This window comes from Parambassis ranga, chromosome 21 (assembly GCF_900634625.1).
Source record: "Parambassis ranga chromosome 21, fParRan2.1, whole genome shotgun sequence".
Classification (NCBI taxonomy): Eukaryota; Metazoa; Chordata; class Actinopteri; family Ambassidae; genus Parambassis; species Parambassis ranga.
In genome coordinates this window covers 6,242,788-6,263,740 of record NC_041041.1, presented here as the reverse complement: position 1 = coordinate 6,263,740, position 20,953 = coordinate 6,242,788, and the positions used below count along the sequence as shown (strand labels likewise).

The 20,953-nt window shown below is 40.3% G+C and overlaps 3 protein-coding genes and 1 long non-coding RNA gene across 4 annotated transcripts in view; 3 read left to right on the top strand and 1 right to left on the bottom strand.

Moving 5' to 3' along the window:
* The window catches only part of LOC114426624 (uncharacterized protein DDB_G0283697-like), a 403,048-nt gene that overhangs the window by 13,482 nt on the left and 368,613 nt on the right, over positions 1 to 20,953 (top strand). The gene's annotated exons all lie outside the window — the stretch shown is intronic.
* LOC114426641 (interferon-induced protein 44-like) overlaps positions 1 to 20,953 on the top strand; it is a 128,374-nt gene that overhangs the window by 25,076 nt on the left and 82,345 nt on the right. The gene's annotated exons all lie outside the window — the stretch shown is intronic.
* LOC114426649 (interferon-induced protein 44-like) lies at positions 1,312 to 13,071 on the top strand. The gene is made up of 8 exons (XM_028394186.1): positions 1,312 to 1,463; positions 1,850 to 1,873; positions 1,971 to 2,004; positions 3,380 to 3,581; positions 11,324 to 11,482; positions 11,641 to 11,809; positions 12,331 to 12,431; positions 12,517 to 13,071. Exons 1-8 carry the CDS (start codon positions 1,442 to 1,444, stop codon positions 12,676 to 12,678), a joined length of 873 nt encoding a protein of 290 aa, XP_028249987.1. The 5' UTR covers positions 1,312 to 1,441; the 3' UTR covers positions 12,679 to 13,071.
* LOC114426672 (uncharacterized) lies at positions 13,563 to 15,661 on the bottom strand. The gene is made up of 4 exons (XR_003669371.1): positions 15,569 to 15,661; positions 14,900 to 14,938; positions 14,573 to 14,806; positions 13,563 to 14,375 (listed from the first exon to the last, which is right to left on the bottom strand). It is a non-coding gene; the product is annotated as an uncharacterized LOC114426672 (long non-coding RNA).

Genomic DNA, 20,953 nt, shown 5'->3' with positions numbered 1-20,953 from the left:
CTCTGAAACAGTCTCTGGCTCGCCTGCCTTTTATTGAATGTAGGAGTGCCCTATTTTTACAACATTGTTACTAAGGGGAAAAGGGAAACATCTTGTTCAGTATCGAAACCACTCTTTTCATATCTTCACTGACACCCTTCTCGAAACCGTGGTGTGCTTCCTTCTCGTTTCTTGGTGAAGTTGCTCCACTGCCCCCGCCGTGACCTGTCTATCAGCTATTTACATGCAAGCTGGCTACAGAAGATAATGCATGATACGACACGTCTACAGAAAATAAGGAACACTTTTATAAGAATAAATGTATAATCATTAAAGAATAACTCCAACAATGAGCGAGTGTATGGCTGAAGCAGGTTGGACAGATCGGCATCACATTTATCTGAATATCTATCTATCTATATCTATATCTATCTGAATAAAGCTCAATGTCCCTTAAAATGATACATTACCAGAATGTATTGAATGGAGCCTCACTTTCATAAAATGAATGGGAGACATGATGCATGGAAGCATGGAAAGTTAAAGTTTTATTACCTGATGAAGGCTGACCTCTTCACCCAGCCTCTTCTCAGAGACACTGGGTTAGATTTAAAAAACAAAATATCACACAAGGCGTGGAATCAAATTGTGGCCTAGCGAAGCAAGAAGCAAAAAAACAAGGCAGCAGTCAAAAACAGGGCTAGATCATAACATGGCATAGATGACACCAGGAGAACACAATCTGTGGCAAGGCAAGGCTGGCAAGGCTAGAGCACAGAGACAAACTCACATGGATCACAAGACGGACTTGCACAGAGGGCCAGAGAAGTCAAGGAGACACAGGTGAGACACATTAGGGGGAGCAGGTGATCACCAGGAGGAGGAGGGAGAACACAAGGAAGGGGAGGTCAAGACACCTGAAAGGAGAGGAGAGACGGTGATGACAAAAGTAAACAGGAAGTAAATCAGAATAAATAACCAAAAACCAAACTACAAAACAAAAGCCCTGGCTCAAACCTGGAATCTTGACAGTAGACTATGTATGTAAGAGTTTTTCCCTGTATTTTTTTTTTGTTCTTTGATATGCTGCTAATAAGTCAAACGTTGCACTTACAGCACCTGTGTTTTGGGTTTTAATGGTAAGACCTTTATATGTTTTATTATTTGATTTTTTTTGTTTTTTTGGTTTTATTGCATTGTTTCACTTCATCTGTGGAAAAACTACGTGACATCATTTGGTTCATGTTTTTACCCTGTTCTTCTTCTATGTTAACACGTAATGTAATTAAAAGGTGAGTGTGTGAGAGAGGGAGAGACGGAGAAAGGTTCCTCATGTATGCTGATTGTCTCACAGCAGGTGAAAGCGAAAGTCAAAGTTACATCCAGTCACGATCACATACAAGACAAAAGCGATATTTAACAGCGCAGCTGTGACAGCAAAGACAGCAAAGACAGCAGAAGGATGGGCAAAAATCAGTCTACGGGTGAGGCTGTTTCTGTATAGATTATACATTGCTGTTATTTTATGGTGATGAACACAGAGAAGGTATTTTCGTTTGTTTGAATTTTCTGTTTATTTAGCGGGTACGACTTTATTTAAAGAAAAACGATTATGCAGGGTCTAAGAAAAAGGAAGGCACCCTTAAGCAAATAAATAAATAGTGTAATGAAGACATTATATCATTTTGATTTTCGACACTACATGACAGACTTCCGCAATTTAATTTTGCGTCCCAGCCAAGTCCGTTATTTCCATCCAGTCCATGAATCGTTGCTTGAAACTGAATATAATGTAATATCTATTAACAAACAGTCACTGTTTTATAATCCTTTGATTTGACTTAAATATTGTGACTTGGATCTGTTCCAGAAAAACAACCTGCTCCGTCTCCGCGTAAGATCTGTTTATTATTATTCAAACTTATTTCCATCATTGCAGTCTGAATGATGTTCATGAATGTGTCTCTTCTTATATGTAAAATTCTCCTCAGTTCTTGATGAGCCATGGAGGAAGGTACCCTGGGGGTGAGTTTATAGTTTTGATGTTTTTGTGTGGTGGCACTTTATTATGAAACGTCAGTTGAGACATTAATCACACTCAGACATGATGAGGAGAGAGACGACTGTTTGCGGACCTGTTCCGGATATGCAGACGGAAGTAGCTCTATAATTTTCTGTTTGCTTCAAATCAAGAGCAGAATGAACCAACAGTTTGAGCTGTAAAGAAAGGGTGTTTTGCGAGCTCGAATCAAATGTTGTTATAGTTGGATAACTGTTACTTATCATAACAGGCAGTCTAATGTCTGCTGTGTGAACAACAGCAGATGATAATGAGCTAGATCATTTTAATATTATTATATAATTAAATAAATTGTAATACTAACAATTAACAGTTTAATATTTACTCTGTACAATTATTGCAACTGTATATAAGGCAGCATTACTTCTGACTGAGTACACTAGTCTTCCTCTTATAGTTTAATCAACAGCAGATGGGGAGGCTGAAACAAGTTTATTCGCTTTTTACTAAACAAAGTAGACAGAGATGACTGCAGGAGCCATGAGCTCCACTTGAAACTGAGTCATGAACGACTTGTTCAAACCTCCAGGTTTATTTATTTACTCTGGACTCATTTTCTCAATTAACTCGTTCAGTGAGTCACTATTTTGACTGACTTTGAAGAAGGGAGGAGGCAACTTTGTCTATATAAAAGACTCTAAGCAGTAATTATTATCATGTAATGTTAAAATAATTTGTTAAAATAATTAAAATTATGTATTTTAAATTATTTTATTTTAATATTTGAATTAACCTCTGAGGGCTGCCAAACCTGGGAAAAATGACAACTATTCATATAAATTGATGATATGTGTGTGTGTGTGTGTGAGTGTGTGTGTGTGTGTGTGTGTGTGAGTGTGTGTGAGTGTGTGTGTGTGAGTGTGTGTGTGTGTGTGTTGCATAGCTAATTACCAGTTGCTAGCATGTTTAGATTAACCTAGAGTTAAATGCATTATGCATTGTACACTTTTGCATATGCATAATGTTTGAAATAATAATAGTTGTTTTATTTTGTATCTTATTAGTGAATGTAAATGAGTTTGATAGTGTGTGACATAATGACATATATCAAACAGCCTCATGTGTTTTCCTTGTGACACCCTCACATGTAGACACAATGAAAGTTAACATGTTAGTGACATTTTTTAACACTGTAGAACAAAGAACAAGAGAGCAAAGACATTCAACCTGGAAGACTTTGTCCTATGTCAGACCACACTTTGATTGTTTTCAGCTGTTGTTAGGTTTAGCTAAAGGTTTGTTCTTGTAACATGTGTGTGCATGAGTGAAAACCACCAGGCCCACATTTATTTTTTATTCTAAAATTATCTTTCTGCTCAGAAACAATAAGGAGAATCTTCGGTATGTGATGGACTACAAGCCAGAAAATGAAAACATCAAACACCTCAGAGTTCTTCTGTACGGCCCAGTTGGAGCAGGAAAGTCCAGCTTCATCAACTCTGTCAATAACGTCATACGACGCAGAATTGGGATTCCTGCTGCAGCCTCTGCAACCACCAGCGATACAAGTTTCACCAAAAAAGTGAGCTTTGTCATGCACACATCATGCAGTCAAAAACTTGTAGCTTTCTACTATTATGTTAATTACTCCTTGGGCACTAAATAAATGGCCTATGTTCTACTACCCAGAAGAAATATTAACCACGTAAAAAAGAATATATCATCTCAAGGGATCAGTTATGAACTGGATCTTAGACTTGGGAATGACTTAAAACTGAAGGATGAACTGATGGGAGGAGGTAGTTCAGTCGCCTACGACCGGGAAAAGCTGCAGGACCGGATGGACTCAGCCCCAGAGTACTCAGGGACTGCGCCACACAGCTGTGTGGGGTCTTCCAGCACATCTTCTCCCTGAGTCTGAGCCTGATGACTGTCCCTGCCCTGTGGAAGACAACATGCCTTGTTCCTGTGCCCAAGACCAAACATCCAAGCACACACAGTGACTACAGACCAGTTGCTCTGACTTCACATGTGATGAAGTCTCTGGAGAGGCTGGTCCTGAAACACCTGCATGCTGTTGTGGAACCATCGCTGGACCCCCTGCAGTTTGCTTACCAGCCCCGTATTGGAGTGGAGGACTCCATCATCTACCTGCTACACAGAGCACACACCTACTTGGAGGAGGCAGGTAACACTGTTAGAATTAGGGATGTCCCGATCAGGTTTTTTTGCCTTTGAGTCCGAGTCATTTGATTTTGAGTATCTGCCGATATAGTCCCGATCCGATACTTTCAAGATTCTCCATAAGATCAATAAACTTTAATTTCTAAAGAACATTTAACACTGGAAAGGCAATCATCAACATTATTATTATTATTATTATTATTATTATTATTATTATTATTATTAATAATAATAATAATAATAATAATAATTAAAGCTGCAAGCAGCATTGCGGGCCCTCGCGCACCTTGCGATCCGCGGGGTCATCGCAGTCTTCTCTCCTATGCTCTCGTCTCCTATACTCTCCTGTCCTATGCTCTCCTCCTCTCATTTCCACAGATATACAACGAACACGTTTACAACCAAACTTTCCTGCTACCAGTAGGTGGCGCTATGACCATATCATCCTATTAGCATATATATCTGTTCACACTCAGGTCCATAGCAGTACTGTAAGATTTTGTCCACATTGCATAAAGTATATGGGTAGTACTGCAGAAAACACAGCAAGTTCCTTTGTAATGGCGAATGGTCAACTTTGAGGCCACTCCCCTGCCACATGGTAATACTTTTGAAAGAGTTTTGGAATGCGTCTATTCCCTATGGTGTCCTGAGTGGACACAGTGAATTTCAGCTCAATTGCATAAAGTATGCGAGGCGTGAAAAGTTTTGAAGCAGGGTCACAAATAGGCACAAAATGGCCACAAAAGTCAAAATGGCGGACTTCCTGTTGGGTTTGGAGGGGGGGTCCAAGAGACTTTTTTGTGCGTCTTGGGGTGATACACATGTGTGCTAATTTTCATGATCCTGTGTCAAACTGGCCAGAGGGGCTACGCGTTAGGACAAAAAATACAGGGAGTTCCTTTGTAATGGCGAATGGTCAACTTTGAGGCCACGCCCCCACCACACTGTAATACTTTTGTAAGAGTTTTGGAATGCGTCTATTCCCTGTGGTGTCCTGAGTGGACACAGTGAATTTCAGCTCAATTGCATGAAGTATGTGAGGCGTGAAAAGTTTTGAAGCAGGGTCACAAATAGGCAAAAAATGGCCACAAAAGTCAAAATGGTGGACTTCCTGTTGGGTTTGGAGGGGGGGTCCAAGAGACTTTTTTGTGCGTCTTGGGGTGATACACATGTGTGCTAATTCTCATGATCCTGTGTCAAACTGGCCAGCGGGGCTACGCATTAGGGCAATAAATACAGTGAGTTCCTTTGTAATGGCGAATGGTCAACTTTGAGGCCACGCCCCCGCCACACCGTCAGACTTTTGTAAGAGTTTTTGAATGCGTCTATTCCCTATGGTGTCCTGAGTGGACACAGTGAGTTTTAGCTCATTTGGATGAAGTATGCGAGGCGTGAAAAGTTTTGTAGGAGGGTCACAAATCGCCAAAAATTAACAGAAATTTCAAAATTGCGGACTTCCTGTTGGGTTTGGAGGGGGGGTCCAAGAGACTTTTTTGTGCATCTTGGGGTGATACACATGTGTACCAATTTTCATGACCCTACTCAAAACAGGCCAGGGGGGCAGGCAGAAAAACCTATGAAAACACAACATTTTGTGTAGCCAGTAGGTGGCGCTCTGTCAAAGCCTCAATATTGTTGTATAGATGTGTTTAGGGTCAGACTCTGATCATACATGTGACATTTCGTACAGATCGGACAGAAAACGAAGAAGTTATAGAGACTTTCTGTGTCCTCAGAAATGGTCAAACTTTGAGGCCACGCCCCGGCCACACCGTCAGACTTTTGTAAGAGTTTTGGAATGCGTCTATTCCCTATGGTGTCCTAAGTGGACACGGCGAATTTCAGCTCAATCCGTTGAAGTATGCGAGGCGTGAAAAGTTTGGCAGCAGGGTCACACATCGCCAAAAATGGCCACAAACCTTCAAATGGCGGACTTCCTGTTGGGTTTGGAGGGGGGGTCCAAGAGACTTTTTTGTGCGTCTTGAGGTGATACATATGTGTGCCAATTTTCATAATCCTGTGTCAAACCGGCCAGAGGGGCTACGCGTTGGGGGCGCTATAGAGCCATTTTTATATGTGCATTTCAAAAGTCAGCAAATTTCAAAATTTTTCGGGCGAATGAATTTTTCTACCAAGTTTGGTGAGTTTTTGGGCATGTTAAGGCCTCCAAAAATGCGATCTCGGAGGGGAAAAAAAAAAAAAAAAAAAAAAAAAAAAAAAAAAAAAAAAAATAATAATCCTAAGGGTTTCAATAGGGCTCTTGCACCATTCGGTGCTCGGGCCCTAATAATAATCCTAAGGGTTTCAATAGGGCTCTTGCACCATTCGGTGCTCGGGCCCTAATAATCCTAAGGGTTTCAATAGGGCTCTTGCACCATTCGGTGCTCGGGCCCTAATTAAAGCTGCAAGCAGCATTGTGGGCCCTCGCGCACCTTGCTATCCGCAGGGTCATCGCAGTCTTCTCTCCTATGCTCTCGTCTCTTATACTCTCCTGTCCTATGCTCTCCTCCTCTCATTTCCACAGATATACAACAAACACATGTTTACAACCAAACTTTCCTGTTAGCAGTAGATGGCGCTATGACCGTATCATCCTATTAGCATATATATCTGTTCAGACTCGGGTCCATAGCAGTACTGTAAGATTTTGTCCACATTGCATAAAGTATATGATTAGTACTGCATAAAACACAGCGAGTTCCTTTGTAATGGCGAACGGTCAACTTTGAGGCCACTCCCCCGCCACACGGTAATACTTTTGAAAGAGTTTTGTAATGCGTCTATTCCCTATGGTGTCCTGAGTGGACACAGTGAATTTCAGCTCAATTGCATGAAGTATGTGAGGCATGAAAAGTTTAGAAGCAGGGTCACAAATAGTCAAAAAATGGCCACAAGAGTCAAAATGGCGGACTTCCTGTTGGGTTTGGAGGGGGGGTCCAAGAGACTTTTTTGTGCGTCTTGGGGTGATACACATGTGTGCAAATTTTCATGATCCTGTGTCAAACTGGCCACCGGGGCTACGCGTTAGGGCAAAAAATACAGGGAGTTCCTTTGTAATGGCGAATGGTCAACTTTGAGTCCACGCCCCCACCACACCGTAATACTTTTGTAAGAGTTTTGGAATGCGTCTATTCTGTATCGTGTCCTGAGTGGACACAGTGATTTTCAGCTTGATTGGATGAAGTATGCGAGGCGTGAAAAGTTTTGTAGCAGGGTCACAAATCGCCAAAAATTAACAGAAATTTCAAAATGGCGGACTTCCTGTTGGGTTTGGAGGGGGGGTCCAAGAGACTTTTTTGTGCGTCTTGGGGTGATACACATGTGTGCTAATTCTCATGATCCTGTGTCAAACTGGCCAGCGGGGCTACGCATTAGGGCAATAAATACAGTGAGTTCCTTTGTAATGGCGAATGGTCAACTTTGAGGCCACGCCCCCGCCACACCGTCAGACTTTTGTAAGAGTTTTTGAATGCGTCTATTCCCTATGGTGTCCTGAGTGGACACAGTGAGTTTTAGCTCATTTGGATGAAGTATGCGAGGCATGAAAAGTTTTGTAGGAGGGTCACAAATCGCCAAAAATTAACAGAAATTTCAAAATTGCGGACTTCCTGTTGGGTTTGGAGGGGGGGTCCAAGAGACTTTTTTGTGCATCTTGGGGTGATACACATGTGTACCAATTTTCATGCCCCTACTCAAAACAGGCCAGGGGGGCAGGCAGAAAAACCTATGAAAACACAACATTTTGTGTAGCCAGTAGGTGGCGCTCTGTCAAAGCCTCAATATTGTTGTATAGATGTGTTTAGGGTCAGACTCTGATCATACATGTGACATTTCGTACAGATCGGACAGAAAACGAAGAAGTTATAGAGACTTTCTGTGTCCTCAGAAATGGTCAAACTTTGAGGCCACGCCCCGGCCACACCGTCAGACTTTTGTAAGAGTTTTGGAATGCGTCTATTCCCTATGGTGTCCTGAGTGGACACGGCGAATTTCAGCTCAATCCGTTGAAGTATGCGAGGCGTGAAAAGTTTGGCAGCAGGGTCACACATCGCCAAAAATGGCCACAAACCTTCAAATGGCGGACTTCCTGTTGGGTTTGGAGGGGGGGTCCAAGAGACTTTTTTGTGCGTCTTGAGGTGATACATATGTGTGCCAATTTTCATAATCCTGTGTCAAACCGGCCAGAGGGGCTACGCGTTGGGGGCGCTATAGAGCCATTTTTATATGTGCATTTCAAAAGTCAGCAAATTTCAAAATTTTTCGGGCGAATGAATTTTTCTACCAAGTTTGGTGAGTTTTTGGGCATGTTAAGGCCTCCAAAAATGCGATCTCGGAGGGGGAAAAAAAAAAATAATAATCCTAAGGGTTTCAATAGGGCTCTTGCACCATTCGGTGCTCGGGCCCTAATAATAATAATAATAATAATAATATGAATGTTGATATTATTATTATAGTAGTGGTAGGCCTATTACCATCGCTTATCTGAGCATAGTCAATGGAGTCATGAGCAACAGAGCCAAACAACACGCACTCTCTGGGAGTGGGCTCACCTGTATGCACATGTGCTTGTGTGCGCACGCGTTTGCGTTTGCATGTGTGTATGCGCATCAGGCCGCTGCAGACAGCTGCAGTGAATTTTACAAACGGCACCATGTAGACAGAAACACATAGAAACTGACAGCATGGCACCAGAGGACTGGGCAAGAGAACTAGAATGGGTGGCGCTGCCGCGAGTGCCGCCAGTGAGAAGGCAGAGAACTTCACTCGTACAACGCGGACTCTCTCTCTGAGAGCAGGTTCTATACATGAGCATGTTTAGTGTAGTGGTGAATTGTGGCAAAGTGTTGAAACGGTGTTGAGCAGCTTCACAGCTCTCTGTGTTGCTGTAACGTCCAAGCCCTGCAGCGCTGTGACGCACGTGGCGACGCAGACAGCGAGCTGACCATGGTCTGCTCAGAACATCCCGTAAACTTCACACAATGAGTTAAAAAATAATAACTACCTGTTGATTTGACACATTTTAAGACAGAAGCCACGGCCATATAAAGTCCGACAGCCTTTATACGCTACGACGCACCGGAGTGACGCCTTTTGTCATCTAGTCTCTTGGACAGCGAGAGGGAGAGAGAGAGAAAGAGAGGAAAACAAACCAGCATGCAAATGTAATTTATCGCGGCGAAAAACTTATCGAGCCCATTTAATTTATCGTGCAATTAATTGATTTGTTGTTTATCGCGACAGGCCTAGTCATACCCCTACACTACAGGACACAGAGCCACCCTGCACAGAAGGCGTTAACTTTGAGAGCCCTCATAAATATATATCCGAGTCCTGATCGGGAGGTAACATCCGATTCCGATCGAGTCTGAAATCACGTAATCGGGCCCGATTTCCGATCACGTGATCGGATCGGGACATCCCTAGTTAGAATCATGTTCTTTGATTTTTCCAGTGCGTTTAACACCGTGCAGCCTGCCCTTTTGAAGAGGAAGCTCCTGGACATGCAGGTAGAGACCCCACTGGTCACCTGGATCACTAACTATCTTACAGGTCGACCACAATTTGTGAGGCTGAGGAACACCGTCTCGGACACGATAGTGAGCAGCACGGGGGCACCCCAGGGCACAGTACTGTCTCCATTCCTGTTCACACTCTATACATCGGACTTCAGACACTGCTCACAGTCCTGCCACCTGCAGAAGTTCTCGGATGACTCTGCCATTGTGGGCTGTACCAGCAGAGGTCGGGAGGCGGAGTATATGAGTGTGGTGGACAGCTTTGTGGAGTGGTGCGGACAGAACCACCTGCAGCTGAATGTCACAAAGACAAAAGAGCTGGTGGTGGACTTCAGGAAGCACCAGACACTCCCAAACCCGGTCAGCATCAAGGGTACCAATGTGGACATTGTGGACAGCTACAAATACCTGGGTGTCCACATTGACCACAAACTGGACTGGTCCACAAATGCAGAGGCAATATACAGGAAGGGACAGAGTCGCCTGTATCTACTGAGGAGACTCAGGTCCTTTAACGTCTGCCAGACCATGCTGCAGATGTTTTACCTCTCGGTGGTCTCCAGCGTCATCTTCTACGCTGTAGTGTGCTGGGGCAGCAGGATGAAGACGGCCGACACCAACAGACTCAACAAGCTCATTAGGAAGGCTGGCTCGGTGCTGGGAGTGGAGCTGGAGTCTGTGGTGGAGGTGACAGAGAGGAGGATACTGAGGAAACTCCTCAGTATTCGTAACAACATGTCTCACCCCCTGCACGACACACTGCTGTCCTACAGGAGCACATTCAGCGGTAGACTGAGACTACCGAGGAGCAGCACAGAACGCCACAGGAGGTCCTTCCTGCCAGTGGCCATCAGACTGTATAACTCCTCCCCTTTCTGTAGGGAGAAGCGCTAGATAATCATGTCAGGCATCACTGTCATTCCCTCTACTTGTCTATATTTGTGTTTACTTAGCACCTTACATCTCCATATTTGTATCCATGTATCATATATTGTGCTCATACTGTACTCTTATTTTGGATTATAGTGACACTTATACTCTTATACTCTGTACTTAACTGCATTTAATGTAACTTGATACCTCTGGCACAAGAATTTCCTTCGGGATTAATAAAGTTTTATCTTATCTTATCTCTTATCTTATTAATTTTTGGTGATCAAAGGTCACCGTGACCTCAAAACGCAAATTCATTCACTAATTGGGACAACTCTTAAATATCTAACTGGAAAAATGTGAAATGTAACTTCACTGTGACATATTCTTCAAGCATATATTCTCCAATCATCCATCAGTATATCAGGCTCAGAGTATTAACACAGGAAGAAGACAAAAAAAATTACTGTAGTGAAATTTCAATTGTCGCCTCACACTTACAAGAAACAATGTTAAATATTACAGGATCATTGTTTGTCTTGATGCCCAGTGTGTATAACAGTGTTTTCCTTTGACTCCTTGATTTCCCCATTTTATTTAGTTTCTAGTGTTTTTAGAATGGATATGTTGTATTTCCTGTTTTATTTTGAAAGTCCGGTTTTCCCTTTGTGCCTGTGTTGACTTCTTCTTCATCTTGATTGGTTCAACCTGTGTCTTGTTAACCCTTGTGACTTTTCTTGTGTTTCAGTATGAAACTCATAAATTCCAGATAACAAGAGAAGGCCAGAAGATGTATTACCCTGTTTTCTTCAATGACATGATGGGTATGGAGGAGGGAACCAACAGTGGCATTTCTCTCAAAGAGATCGAACTGGCCATGAAGGGACACGTGAGCGAGGGTTACAAGGTACATCTGTCATTTTATTTAATCAGACAGACTTACAACACAGGACTCCATCATTCATCTAAATACAACCAGCAGTCCTTCCTCATGGAGCACAAGAGTGAGCAGCTGCTGTCCTAGGCCACACTTTATGTTAAAATGTATTTTTCACTGTTTTCCAGTTCAACCCAGTTACTTCACTGTCAGATGATGGTCGTGATTACAACCCAGCTCCCTCTGAAGATGACAAAGTTCATGTTCTGGTTTGTGTTTTATCTGCCAACATGCCATCAATTACACCGTCCATTCTGCAGATGATGAGCAGTGTCAGAGAGACAGCCAGTGACCTGGGTAAGAGCTCTTGTCAGGATGTTGTCACATTTCTTTTTCTGAATGTCTCCACAATGCCAGCCTGCACTCACCAGACAAACTACAGCAGTGGTTGAATTTTTGATCAGCTGGAATTCATTTTTTGCAGATGAAAGTTTTGTATTGTAACATTTAACTATTTTTTTCTTCAATTGATCAAACAGAAAACAAAAGTTGGTTCAAGAGAAGAGAAAAGACTTTAGACAAAAACTCCCCCATTGGCAATATACCATTACAGTGATATAAATAACTCCTAATCTGTAAACTCTTTTTTGATTCTATATTTGTATTGGTAGTTTATCATATTATGTATATAGCTTCTCTTATCTTTTGCTTTCTGTATCTGCTGTTGCAAAAATGCAGTTTCCCCATTGTGGGACTAATAAAGGTATCCTTAATCTTAATCTTAATATATTTGATTGTTCAATTAGCTGTCATTCTTCAGGTAATATATCTATCAAAAATGTCGAAAGCCATCATTATTTATGTCTCTGTGTCTGCAGGGATTCCTCAAGTGGCGATGATTACCAACATTGATACAGCCTGTCCTGAAACAGAAAAAGACCTGAAGAATGTGTACAAGAGCAGACATCTGCAGAAGAAGGTCAGTAACTGACTTTCACGAAACTTAATGATTTCATTTTATTATAAAAATATTTCAGATTCTTTTTTACATTGTTTACATTCAGATAAAAACATTCAGCTCAGACATAGGAATCCCAATGAACTGCATCTATCCAATAAAGAACTACAGCCGTGAGATCGACCTGGACGATGACGTGGACACTCTGATCCTGAGTGCTCTGAAAAACATGATCAACTTTGGAGAAGACTTTATTGAAAAAAAATAGCTGTGTGACTTACATACAGGAAATAAATGCAGGAAGTGTGGATGAGGGAAATCTCTGTATTTGAAAATCAGCTTGTGTATGTAGGTGAGATCTGCATGTTATTTCTTTCTCTTTATGTTGTTCATGCATGTCACATGCTTAAATAAGATAAGATACAAATCATCAAGTTAGAGTTTAAATATGTTTTGAACTTTAATGCATATCGGATATTTGTTTACCTTTATGGGTGGAGCTGAAATGATCTCAGTCAGGTGAGACGCACGGGTGTGTCTGTGTTATCAGTTGGGTTGAAAGGCTGTGTCAGTTCCATGCTAAAGAGTTTTTTGTCAGTGTGATTGTTTTTTTTGTGATGAACTTTAGAGATGTGCAGAAGAATAAATGAATGTTTGAGTTCTTTCTGTCCTGTGAGTTGCCACAGAGCTATGAAAACAATGGGTTTGGGTCATGCGCCCAATAATTGTGCATCAACGTGACAACCAGACTTTCAGCTTTATGCTGTAAAAGTTGTAGCAACTGTACTGCTGCCAATAACTGTACAACTACTGTCTAATAATGTAAAGTTGATATGGTGTCAAATTTTTCAGGTAATTGAAATAATCAATATGAATATGAAGTAAAAAAATGAAGGTTTGTGGCACTTCCATGTTATGCAAATGTTTTGTCTTTCGGACTTCAGTCTTCATAGCAGGACCAAAAATGAACATTTGTCATTTTTTTTACAGTTACTAGGATGCTCACAGTATTCTGGTGTTTATGTTATGTTACCTTTCTAAATTCTCCAAGCAGATGCAACATAAATCATATACTTCACAAGTAATATTATTAAAATGCTCATATTAAATACATGTAAACAAATTACTAATTAAAAAAATAAATATCAAAACATGTTTTTGTCCATTTATTATTGCAGATATTAACATTATAACAGGCAGATTCCACTGATAATGCTAATTTAGAAGCTGACCTATTCTCAGTTTTTTGTATTGTCCCTTGAGAAGTATACAAACTAAATCAGACATATAAGTCTGGAAAGAAACACAGAGATTATACAGGCAAACAGTACATGACAATGAATTACACTACATTGTGTTACATTGTCCAGACTTTTAATGAAGAAAGCTGGAATCACAGCTTTAGCCAGTGTTAGCCAGTGTTGTTTTAAGCTCTTGATTTAATATGAGCTGATAAAATGGGATTTGTCTTAACAGACATTTAAGTCCACTACATTATGCTGCAGGAAATCACATGTATGATGCAGCAGTCAGCAACGTATGTGTTCTGTGTTCAGAGTAAATCTCTGCAGCAGAATATTTAGATATTTACATACCCACAAAAGACGCAACCATTGACAACTTATCAAGGAATGGCCAAATACCAAACGACCAAGAGATTTCAAATGCTGGGCAAATAAACCTTGAGAAACACAACCACCAACCCGACCACAACAACAGATGAAGACACTAAAATGCATACAGTCCATGCATATTTACTGTGTCTGTGTAACTTTTCTCGTATTTCTCTGACAGAATGTTGATTTAGTTCACATTGCAGTAATCCTCTCTGAGTCTCATGGATGAGAACAGGAACCTCCAACACAAACCTTGGATCTTCAAACCATTTCCTTCCTCCACTTGCATACTCCTCATCTATGGTGTAATGCATCAGCACCACAATGACTGGTTTATTGTTGGATGACACTGAAAGGCCAGAGAGACAATTGCATAACATTAAAAAGAGGAACATACAGCTGCAAACATGATCCCATTTAAACTCCAGATTACTCTCTCAGTACATCCCCACATTCATCACTTCATTTAACATTAAATATCTGAGGAATGACTTTGAAATGTCTAAAACAAAGGCAAATGTATCCAGATTAGTCTCTCTCCATTACCTGCTGCATGTCTCTTGACTGCTTCCACATCAGAGCCAGTACGGGATATGATTGGACAGAAGACAATGATGACATCACAGTCCTGCAGGGATGATGTCTGCACCCCTGTACATCCTCCCTTTAATTTATCCAGTATGGTCTTATGAGCACCAAGTGTGTCACCCGTAACAACAGGGTGAATCTTAACTATTTGCAGACACATCACAACTGACAATGACCCCAACAGGTCGGTCACTGTGAAATGATTAAGAATAGTTACCATTAGTGTTCATATTCATATTAACACTCAAAGATCAAAGATTCGCTGCACATTAGCAGCAGACTCACCTCTTCAGTTTAACTCTACAGGAGTGGATGCTGTTTCTTCTAATGGGAGACACAGTTTACAGACATTTATTAACACATGCATGACACAAAGTTCTGTTGTTTTCTGCACAGACCTCTGTATAAACCACCACATCACAGTTTGTCTTTTAAAGAAATGTAATGGCTCATGTCCACACAATGCATTGTTGTTGGGTGATGTGTCTCGTTTGCATAGTTCTTATTGAGATAAGGCTAATTCTATTATGTTTGACAGTCACGATATATATGCAGAAATATATATTAAAAAAACTCTTCGCAAACATTCTAGCCGTTTTGTACAGACATGCTCGTTACTCTCACACATAGTATTTTGTGTCGGTGTGCACGAAACAATAGATTACATTACATGATTGTTTCTAACAGGACGTGACTGCGTGGGTGTTTGCATAATATAAATAAATATAATATTTTTATACAAACAGTAATTTCCCATGCAAATAGCTTTAAACGTATTGGAATTAAAGTAAGACGTTAACAACATATGTCACATCAGCATCAGGCTGGTAATGCAAAAAATTACAAATTTACAATAAAAACAATACAATTCTAAATTGACGAGGAATTAGAATGATTTTATTTAAGTCTGTTTCGACCACGTAAAGTTTAATAAAAATTTGAGGTGACACTCACCGACGAACTGATCAGCTGCGCTCGCTTTATGTGACTGTGTCTTTATATGATCTCATGTCTTTTCTATTCACAGTTTCACTTTTATCGCGTGACTTAGAAATGGTTTGGTTATCGATTTTGCGCGATAAAAGGAGGGACTTAAAGAAGACTGTTGATGTCGTGCACGCTGTCAAAGCTGCGTGGCCTACATGTCTTCGGTTATAGCTTAAAAGAAAGACTTATCTGAAATGTTAAAGTTTGTGAAACGGAAATGATCACAACTGTGGCCAGTCTGTCATACAGGCTTTTGTTTGCAGGATTTCTGTGCCTTAAGATATTTATGTTGCAAAGAGACTTAAAACACCTGCACTCACGAAACATGAGAATACAATAGAATAGAATAGTATAGAAATATTTTATTCATCCCAAGCTGGGACATTTTTCTATTACAGCAGAAAAATACATGCACTCAGCATACTAGCCTCTAGGAATATAAAATATAAGTACAAAAGCAAAAGTGTGCAGTTTGACAGTTTAAACCTAAACATCCTGTGACACAAGGTTGTTGGACATGTCGGCAAAATACACAATACACAGTCTCCGCTTCAGTTCTCACACAGAGCAGACGGATGTGTTTTATTTAGCCCCGTATGCTCAAGTCTTGTGTTATGTTCTGCTCCTCTCTTGTGCTGCCCTCTGCTGGTGTCATTGTGTCTACATTTTTTTCTGTATTGAATGAAAATATCCCTGTTATCTACTCATCCTCTTTGTTTTGAAAGATGCCCTTTGATTATTGGCTTTACTAGATTCTGTTATCATGCATTGATATTGATACAGAAACACTGTATTGGCCTCTGCACTCTCATGCCGTACCCAATAAACCCAAGAGTCCCACTTTGTGGAAACACTTCATTCTCAAACTCGAGCACAAAAACTTCGCTATCTCTCCTTACACTGTGTCATGAAAAACAAGGTCTACATACCGATGGTTTTACACAACACAAGTACATTTATTTAATCAATCAAAATTACTCAAAGCTGACTGTAAAGTGTGTGTGTGTGTGTAAAGTGTTATACAGTTGAATACAGGAATACTGGTGATTTAATGTGAAGAGGGAAATGACTCGATGGTTCTCTGCAGTTCTCTCTGACTGCTGTCAAGTAATGACAGTTGTTCGAAGATGGAAGTGACTCGAGTTTTTTGCATGTTATGACTATAAAAATATCTAGACACTATTATTATGCAAAAAACTTAAATAGTGTAATCAAGACATTATATAATTTCATGACAGACATAGTACGTCAGAACCAAGTCCGTTATTTCTAAGGTCCATAAATATCTCCCTTGTGTTGTCAAATTGATCAAGATGTCTTCTTTATGTGCTGCAGTTTTCTCAATGTGTTTCTAAACACATTATATTGAATTTAAACCTTTACATTTATTATGGACATTTTGGCTCATGTGCAAATGAGTATGAGCCACCTTCTTATTGAAATAAAATAATTCACATCAGAAAAGAGGTCATAACTAAATGAAGTAATACAACTGCACTAGATGCACTAGATAGATCAATGTTAATGGAAATGTATCAATGAATATGTAAATTGTAAAGAGACATTCTTTTGTTTATGTGCACTCAGTTTTGATGTAGATCTGTTTCTGAACATTATTCAAACTTATTTCCATCATTATTCATTCTGTGTCTCTTGTTTTCTATAAAATTCTCCTCAGTTCTTGATGAGCCATGGAGGAAGGTACCCTGGGGGTGAGTTTATATGTTTTTATTTGTCACTTGGGGTTTGCCTGTGACACCACATGCATGTAGACACAAAAAGGGTAAAAATGTGTCACCATGTGCTTTCATACATGATTCTTTTTTATGACAGTGGCATTTCTCTTAAAGACATCGAACTGGCCATGAAGGGACACGTGAGCGAGGGTTACAAGGTACATCTGTCATTTTATTTAATCAGACAGACTTATAACACACTTCACAGCTGACATTTTTAACATCATTAAAAATCTTGTTTAGATGGATGAGAAATCCAGATGAAACATACAGGAAGTGTTAGGCACTAAAGATTATTTTGGTCTCTGTTTCTACCACTGTCTGCATAAACATAAGGATCAGATAACATAATTTTTGCTGAATCAAACTAATAATGTTTGATCACAGTGACTTCCAGTGATCAAGATACTCAAAGTTCTCATGTCATCCTTTCCAATCCATACTCCTTCCATCTTCTCAGTACACTCTCCTCACTTGTTAGCACCTCTATCTGTAATCACCTCTCTGTCTCACTAACCTGTCATCTCCTTACCTTGTGTGTAACCTGGTGTGTTGTATGCTTTCTGTTTGACCTTTGCCAACACCCCTTACCTCCCTTTTCAACCCAGTATTTTCGCTGTCAGAAGATAATCGGTTCTACAACCCAGCACCCTCTGAAGATGACAAAGGACATGTTCTGGTTTGTGTTTTATCTGCCATGTCAACAATTACACCGTCCATTCTGCAGAAGATGAGCTGTGTCAGAGAGACAGCCAGTGACCTGGGTAAGAGATCTTGTCAGGATGTTGTGGATGCTCTCATTCATCCAGGTCATGTTTAAATCAAATACACTGGACTCATTGCTTCCTCAGTTCTACCTGAGACAGTCGGGGAAGTGGCGAAACATCTTCAGAAAAAAAAATCCATGAGTCCAGTTGCATTAATTTAAACTCTTGGTCTGCTTGTCAGGATGTTTTCACACTCCTTTTTTGAATTTGTTCACAATTATATCAGGTACTCACCAGAAAATATCTGTCATCTATCTCAGACTGTGTTTTTTTCCTAAACCTGATCAAACAGAAAACAAAAGTTTCCAGTGAAGAACTACAGCCATGAACTTGACCTGGATGATGACATGGACACCCTGATCCTGAGTTAACTGTGGAAGAGGTGTTGCAGATTTCCGAGCTCCACTGATTGTTGACGTCAGACTTTTTTCTGAATTCATATTGAATTCCTGTTGAAAACCTTATTAATTTTAGATTAATAGGGAGGTCGATAGATGTTCTATTCATGCTAATGCTACAGTACATTGGATGTTTTCTTTGTTCAGTGAAAACAAACCTGGTCCTTCAATCCAAAACTAATGAATGCCATGGATGGAGCACCCAGGAAACTAAAAACAATCGCAAATTACATTTTCCAGGATATTAAACACAGTATGTTGAACACATGCTCACACAGCTCTATAGACTCAAGGAGCACATGTTGCAGCACAAAATCAAGTGGCTGATAGAGCAGTTCCATCTGCATGCTAGGGAGGAGGCAGCCATTCAGCCTGTAGTTTCACCCCCCTAGCACACCATCCTCCATCTACCCCTCAAACTCCATTCACAGACTTTCATCAGTGTTCATCCGCAGTTACCACAGTGAAAGCAACTCCTAGCCCAGACATACCTATTCTCTCTATGAAATCTCTCCACAGCCAGTTGTTGGGACTATTTTGGTTATTAGAATAGAATAGAAGAATAGAATAGAATGACTTTTATTGTCACTATACACAAGTATGGTACAATGAGATTAAAGCCGTCAACCCATTTCAATGCAAAAAAGCAATTTATAAAAAGAGTTGTATGAAAGATATTAAAAAAGAGACATTAAAAAAGATATGGTCATGAAGGAGGGTTACAAGGTACATGTGGCATTTTATTAAAACTAAAGATTCTTTCTGTCTGAGGTTCTACCATTGTCTAACATTATACCATTGTCTGTATATATACATATAACTATGCTGGTGTGCAGTGTTTGTATATAATTCATCTTTTATTTTTGCTGTACCATATTCCATTACCATCAATGCTGGTGTGCAATGTTTGTAAATAATCCCTCTGGTGTTGTACTGCTGCTGGTACCCAAATTTCCCGGAGGGACCTTCCCAAAGGGATTAATAAAGTATATTCTATTCTATTCTAGTCTGTAAACATAAGGATTGGATCAGCTAATTGCCATTTTTTGCTGTTATAAAACAAAGCACAATGGTGAAAATCCTCAGAACCCCAAAACTACAAACTTCTTTTAGAAAAAAACTAATTGAGGTGTTTCTTTAATAGTTCAGTGAGCAGCTGCTTTCACACCGTTTATGTTAAAATGTGTTTTTCAAAGTTTTCCATGTCCTTCCTCATGGAGCAGAACAGTGAGCAGCAACCATTGTGAATGTGTTTTCACTGTTTTCCAGTTCAAAGAAAACAATCCACTGTCCAATGGTGATCAAGTATATGTTCTAATTTGTGTTTTATCTGCCAATGCAGTAGAAATTAAGGATTCAGTTCTGCAGTGTCAGAGAGACCTGGGTAAGAGTTCCTGTCAGGATGTTTTCACACTTCTTTTTTGTATTTCTTCACAATTCCTGTCTGCACTCACCAGACAAACCACAGTCGTGGTTGAATTTTGGATCAGCTGGTGTTTATGAAACTAAGCATCTTCCTGCATTTTAGGAGGAGTCATCATTGTGGTAAATTGTGTAAGATAATAGTGCAGAAGCTTGTTGCAGATGACTATGTTAATCCAAACTGTAATTGATTCCTAGACCTGATCAAACAGAAAACAAAAGTTGGTTCAAGATAAAAGACTTTATTGATCCCCAAGAAGCAATGTAGTTGTTACAGCAGCAGGACAAACAGAAATAGCCCCTAATATCTTTAGTTGTGAATTGGCTGCAATTCTTTAGTTATTAAATCAAATCAATCACAAATAATCATTTCATCATCATTTATGTGTCTGTGTCTGCAGGGATTCCCCAAATGGCAATAATGACCAATGATGATGAAGCTTGTCCTGTGACAGAAAAAAAGACCTGAAGATTGTGAACTTGAGCACACATGCAGGACAAGGTCAGTATCTGACATTTACAGAAAGTAAATTATTTAATTTGATTACCAAAATAGTTATATTAGATTCAAAGCTCTAAGTATCATTTTGTTTACATGCAGATGAAAGAATTCAGCTCAGCAGTAGGAATCCCAATGAAGTACAGTCTTTCCAGTGAAGAACTACAGCCATGAAACTGAACTGGATGATGACGTGGACACTCTGATCCTGAGTGCTCTGAAACCAATAATTATCTTTGGAGATGACTTTGTTGAAACAAATGTAACTCTGTTTCACATCAGCCACCACTCACCCCTATCTGCTCCCCTAATCTCTCTCCTTCTATCCCTTACTTTACTGCTCTCCCTCTCTCCTACCTCTCACTTAGTCAGGTGTTTAATAGAGAGCACCTCCCTCACCAATCAGCTGTCGATCTGTCCCTCTCCTGTGAAATCACAGCTTAGCAAGAAATGTAAAAGCCTTTCGTCTCTTCTCCAGCTGTCTTCTGATCATCTCCGGCAAACCTCCTCCACCCCAAGCACCACCAGAT

Coding starts and splice junctions, on each gene's coding strand:
- LOC114426649 (XM_028394186.1), top strand. CDS start 1,442: ATGGGCAAAAATCAGTCTACGG. Junction 3,582..11,323: donor ATACAAGTTTCACCAAAAAA/GTGAGCTTTGTC, acceptor CTTGTGTTTCAG/TATGAAACTCATAAATTCCA. Junction 11,483..11,640: donor ACGTGAGCGAGGGTTACAAG/GTACATCTGTCA, acceptor ACTGTTTTCCAG/TTCAACCCAGTTACTTCACT.